General features: G+C 32.6%; 1 protein-coding gene across 1 annotated transcript in view; it reads left to right on the top strand.

Moving 5' to 3' along the window:
* The window catches only part of LOC120611687 (scavenger receptor cysteine-rich type 1 protein M130-like), a 23,913-nt gene extending 18,641 nt beyond the window's left edge, over positions 1-5,272 (top strand). Inside the window, exons 15-17 of the mRNA XM_039874247.1 lie at positions 789-899; positions 2,070-2,131; positions 5,071-5,272. Of these exons, the coding sequence (XP_039730181.1) occupies positions 789-899; positions 2,070-2,101 (143 nt within the window). The 3' untranslated portion in view covers positions 2,102-2,131; positions 5,071-5,272. The remainder of the gene's footprint in view (positions 1-788; positions 900-2,069; positions 2,132-5,070) is intronic.
* Positions 5,273-5,888: the final 616 nt, after the last annotated feature.

Here is a 5,888-nt window from a genome sequence, read left to right as displayed (position 1 = left end):
ACTGCAGTGTAGTATTATACATTAATAGAAATAAAGAAAAAAGTGGCACAGAGAGGAGAATAACTAACTGTAAGGGAAGGGGGAATATCAGATGCTTCTAGGAAGTATTTGAGACAAATTTTAAAGAGAAGAGTTCAAAGAACTAGGGAAGGTGCATTATAAGGAAAGAGAAAAATATGCACAAGTGTAGAGAAGCTTAATGGATGCCATATTTGTTGTTTTGTTTGGTGGGGGAGTAAAAGTTGAGCTCAAGAAGAGAAGCTACTGACAAGGCTGGAGAAGAGGGGAAAAAACAAATTATGAAGTTTCATATTCCATGATAAGAAGATGAATAGTCAATAAAGAGTGTTATGTAGGGGAGTGAAATAGTCAAGCAGCCTTTCAGAAAGTTCTGTTTGGCAACAGGACATATGAGCAATTGAAGGAAGACCACATTATTGACAAGGATAACATTTTGAATTAATTGAGATGAAAGATGAAGAGGACTTTATAGTGAAAATGGAGAGGAGAGAGATGTGAGAGTGATTTTAGAGAAAGCTCCAATGAATTAGAAAAGACTGCTGGCTGCCTTGGGGGAAGAAACTGCGTTGTTCTATGATGGCGGTAGAGGAGGTTTAGCATCATCCCACTGCATCTGAGTTTGTGTCCTTATAAGGGAAAAACTTGGTAGTAGAATGGGATGAAAAATTGACAAGGGTTTGGATGAAGATTAAGTATGTTTGCACTGCTGGGGAAAAGCACACATAGGGAGTGAAAGATTAATTATGGTCTGCTGATTTCTAACCTAGGACCTCTGCTGTCAGTCTCTTTGAGAGGAGAAAATTCTGTCCACCAAGTTCAATACCAGGAGTTGAATTCTTGCATGAAAGCAGATGATCTGGACCTGCTGAACTCCTCAGGTCTGTGGGTTCTTTGAGGGTCTACAGCCCTGGGGTTCAGACCAGTAGATGCAATTGAGGCTGAAGCATTCTACTTTGCATAGCAGTGGAAGGAAATCCCAAACAGGTACTAATAGGAAGCTTATGATGTATATAAGGTAGAGAGGCAGGAATAAACTGAAAATTATTCTTAGAGAACATAAAAATTGCCATCATGAAGAGACCTCTAGCTAAAAGATCTGTGATTATTTCTGACAGTACAAAGAACTCTGTAGTAGAATATTATGACTTGGACTTCATTTTATTAAAACAGAAATTAATCTTCCAAAAAGTTGTTTAAATTTTCATATGCCTTTTTTTCAGAAAAAAAAAATATGTAATGAAAGAAGAAGGAGAGAATTGAAATAATGTGTATGTTTTAAACATTTTTTAGAATTTGAAGATATTTAGAATATCATGAAGATATTAAGGATATTAGAAGATATTTATGGGATTGAAAAATCATTTTACTTAAGGGTTTTGTTTCTTCGTTTTACCGAAACATAACATAAACTTAATATATCCAATATTACTGTTAACAACTGATACATATTATACCTCTCTTACAGTTCCTTCCATTCTGTCCTGTTACTTTCCCTTCTCTAACTTCATATTTATTATGTTTTCTCTAAAAACCTAAAAATTTGAACTTTATCTTTATCCCATTAGAAGCCATCACTATTCATGAGATTGGCTTTATTTCTCATCCCATAATGCTTCTGTCTTTGTCCTCAGACTTTTACTTAGCACCAGGGCACTAATTCTGCCTCTGGGAAGCATAACTCTGCTGGGTTGGAAAAAATATCCAATCCCTACTTACTCCATGAAGGCTCAATGCCTTTTCAATAGTCCTCACCTTCTGACAGGGGCCTGCCTCACTTCTTCAGTCCAAGGAATTTGGTGTTTGCTGCAACTATGTCAGGCAAACATATTTGAGGCATGGAAAATACTTTTTTGTACCCCTTAAATCATATTTTTTGCCTTCCTAATTGTGGAAGTGTTTCTAAATGTTCAAAGAGCTGCTAGGGTACTTGTGGGAGGTCTGATTTATTTCCCAGTAATTATTTTCTTCATTTCAGAAAATCCCAGTGAGTCAAATGGTTTTCAAGCTGCTGGGCTAATTTCTGTGTCTAAATCTCTTCCTATTTCTAGATGAAAAAGGGAATCATTCTGAAGTACACTGAAAAGGAAAATGAGAATTATAACCCAGTGAGGTGAGTAAAGAGAATTTATTCACCATCACTCTAAACAAGTACATTCCTTTGGAAAATTGAGAAATCTTCTGGTCTTAGAAAAAGTGTATATACACATATATTTCAATATGCAAGCATATATGTTAGGTATGTATATGCATATTCAGAATATATAATACATTTTTATTACTATGACTCCTGCATCTTAGTTACATATATATTCAAAGTCGAAACAATGGTACATCATGAAGCTAAGGAGAAACTGTGTAAATAAATATAAATATTTTTAAAATATTATGGGGGATGGAAAACAGTATGGAAGCTCCTCAAAAAACTAAGAATTGATCTACCATATGATCTAGCAATCCCTCTATTTACCCTAAAGACTTGAAAACCCATATCCAAAAAGATATTTGCACACCAGTGTTCATAGCAGCATTATTCACAGTGGCCAGGACATGGAAGCAACCAAAGTGCCCTACAATAAATGATTGGCTAAAGAAGCTATGGTACATATATACAACATACTACTACTCATCCATAAGAAGAGATGAAATCCTGCCATTTGCGACAACGTGGATGGACCTTGAGATAATCACGCTAAGCGAAATAAGCCAAACAGAAAAAGTTGAAAACCACACGATATCACTTAGATGTGGGATATAAACCTAAAAGCAACAAAGGAGCAGGACAAACAAACAGAGATTCATGGACAAGGATTATAGGCTAGTGCTTACCAGAGGATTATAGACTAGTGGTTACTAGTGGAGTTGGGGAGGGGGGCAGGTAGACAGGGTAAGGGGGTCAAATATAGGGTTTAGGGGGAGGGCGAAGAGGGTAAAGGAGATCAAATATATGGTAGCTGGACTCTGGGTGGTAAACACAATAGAATATACAAATGTCAAATGATAATGTACACCTGAAAATAATATAATTGTGTTAACCAATGTTACCTCAATAAACTTAATTAAATTTTTTTAAAAAATAAAAAACTATTATGGGAGGTCATTTTAGGAAAGAGATAAGATATATTTATAGTCATATAATGCATGCCATGGTAAAGATAGTATACTATAGGAATATAGAAAGTTTGTGTAGGAAATTTTGAGAGATTGTGAAGAAGATGTAATTTAAATATGAGATGACTGAAAGATAGGGCATTTTAGGGAAAGGACATCACATGTTCAAAATACGGAGATATAAAAGAAAAGCATGCCTTTGGGAAACAGAAGTTTTTTACACAAAAACATATATTGAAAATACGGTGACAAGCAGTGTCCTGAGCACTAAAGATACAACAGAGATACTGCTGACAAAGACATGATTGTTTAATGAAATTTCTCACAGTCTATAGGTGGGACTATAGAACGGTTATGTGGGGAGAGGGAAAATGATGAGAACCTAAGATGAAAAGGCTGCATAGAGCCCTATAATGAATGATCTTATCTGCTATATTTCATGTTTATATTTTATTTTAGAGGCTATTGGGCTTTGGGAGATTAAGCTAGGGAAAGACACAATCAGATTTACATTTTATAATTTGCTTTCATGAGGAGAGTATAACAACAACAAAAAAATGAACAGGGCAAGAAATAAGTCATAAGTCATGCATCAAAAAGAAAATATGGTAAAATGAGTTAGTGGGTATATTTTCTGTTCTTTTAAAGAAAATTTGGCAGGACTACACATTTAGAAATGATATATAACAAAAGTAAGGTTTTTTCATAGAAATACTACACATAACATATATGAAATAGAGATTGAATCAAAGATAAAAGTTAGAACTCTTAAAAGTATATAAATTTAAAGCATCAATATCATATATATATATACACATACACATATAGTGTGCTTTTAACTTATATATTGCATAAAAAGGATAAATATGTATATACATTTTACATATATATTTCATTAATTGTTAAGATAAAGACATCTAATGAATAATCGGGCAAAGCTATGAAAAGACAACTCATACAAAATAAATTTCAAATAACAAATAGACCTTTTTAAATGCTCAAATTCACCAGTATGTTTGGGCAATTCCAATTATGATTAATGATGATACATCACTTTATATAAATCAGACTAATAAAATTTTAAAACATTAATATTTATTGTTCATGGGAATACAGAGAAAAATGTAATTTCAAACATTGCTATTGGAAAATGAGAAGTGTGGTAGCCTTTAAAGAAAGCAACCTGAAAATGTCTATTAAAATTTTTTTTTTGAATGCTTCACAGATCTGTTGACCCAACAATTCTACCCCTGAGAATTTTTTCCATACAAATAAAGCTACTAGCATGTAAGAACATATATAAAGGGTTTTTTGCAGTGTTGGTAGTAGTGGCAAAAGCTGGAAACAAAGCAAATGACAATAAGAGAGGTAGTAGCTGGAAAATTATGGTGCAGCTAGTTAAAAAAGGAAAAATCATTCATAAAAATGCAATAATGTCATTTCATTAAGGTGCTTATGTTATTGAATATTATTAAATGTAATGTTTACATCTATAAAATTATATGTGTATATGTATAAAGAAACATTTAAAAATTCTAACACTATCATAAACTGAGGACTATAAATTACTTTTGATTTATAATCTCGAACATATGAATATTATTCTGATATAATAAGTAATGCTTAAACTACTTTTTCCTTAAAGAGTAGCCACTACTGAATAACTGCTTCAGAATCACGTGGGGGTGCTGTTAAAAGTAGCATTTCTGGGCATTACTGTAGATCTATAGAATAGAAATAATTTTTATATACACTGAAGTCTGAAAGACCTTGTATTCAGTTTTTCTATTGAGGAAAATAGTGTATTTTTTAATATATATGCAAGAGTGGTATGTGTATGTGTGTGATAATGGAATACATTAGCTTACATTATAATGCAATTTTATGTATGTGCGCTAGAAGAAGAAAATAACGGTTTTTCTATTTATGGCTTTAATTCAGCCTTACGACACCTTGAAGAAGACCTGGACTATTGAATGGAGCAAGATTTCACCTCTTTACTGAAGATCACAATGCAGTGCTTTTTCTCCTAGTATTCCAAAGACTGCTGCTGAATTTATAAAAAATTGATGAATGTGACTACTAAAAGTTGTATATAAGACTTTCAGGGTGATTAAATAAAAATGAATATTGCTGATATGAATTTTTCTTAACTTCCTGTTCTTGATTTTATGAATTTCTGATTGGGCTTTCTGACCTTTTTAGAGTTTCAGAACTATAATGTGATATTTTTTCATCTGACAATCTGCATTTGCATATAATACACATTTTCCTAGTTTGGTTTAAATAGCAATTTTCTTGTTACCAAATCAAAACAAATTTATTTTTCCTTTAGTTTATTTTTTAAGAAAGAGAAAATTAGTGATTATCGAAGAGTTTGTTAATAACATATGGTTATCTCTACAAGGCATGACTCTCACTGATTCTCTAATTGCTTTTTGTCGTTGTAATTCTGGTCATTGACAAAAAATGCTCAGCAACAACTGGTAAAGGAACAAAGACTCCATGGCTCACTTCCTCACTCCTTAGGACAGTATAACTGAAACTGAAATAAATGCATAAATTATGAGTTTTCTACGTAAATATATCTATTATAATGGTTATTTTACTAAAAATCACTTACCTGTGTTACATATAAAGAGAAGATAACATGTAAAATAAGAGTTACAGTAATTCAATAATACTAAGCTTACCGTCTATTAACTTGTCAAATATTTCAGTGTTAGATGCAAAGTGATTTTTAATCTTTTCTCAGTGTT

This window comes from Pteropus medius, unplaced genomic scaffold (assembly GCF_902729225.1).
Source record: "Pteropus medius unplaced genomic scaffold, Ma_sr-lr_union100, whole genome shotgun sequence".
Lineage (NCBI taxonomy): Eukaryota > Metazoa > Chordata > Mammalia > Chiroptera > Pteropodidae > Pteropus > Pteropus medius.
This window is presented reverse-complemented; position numbering and strand designations above follow the sequence as displayed.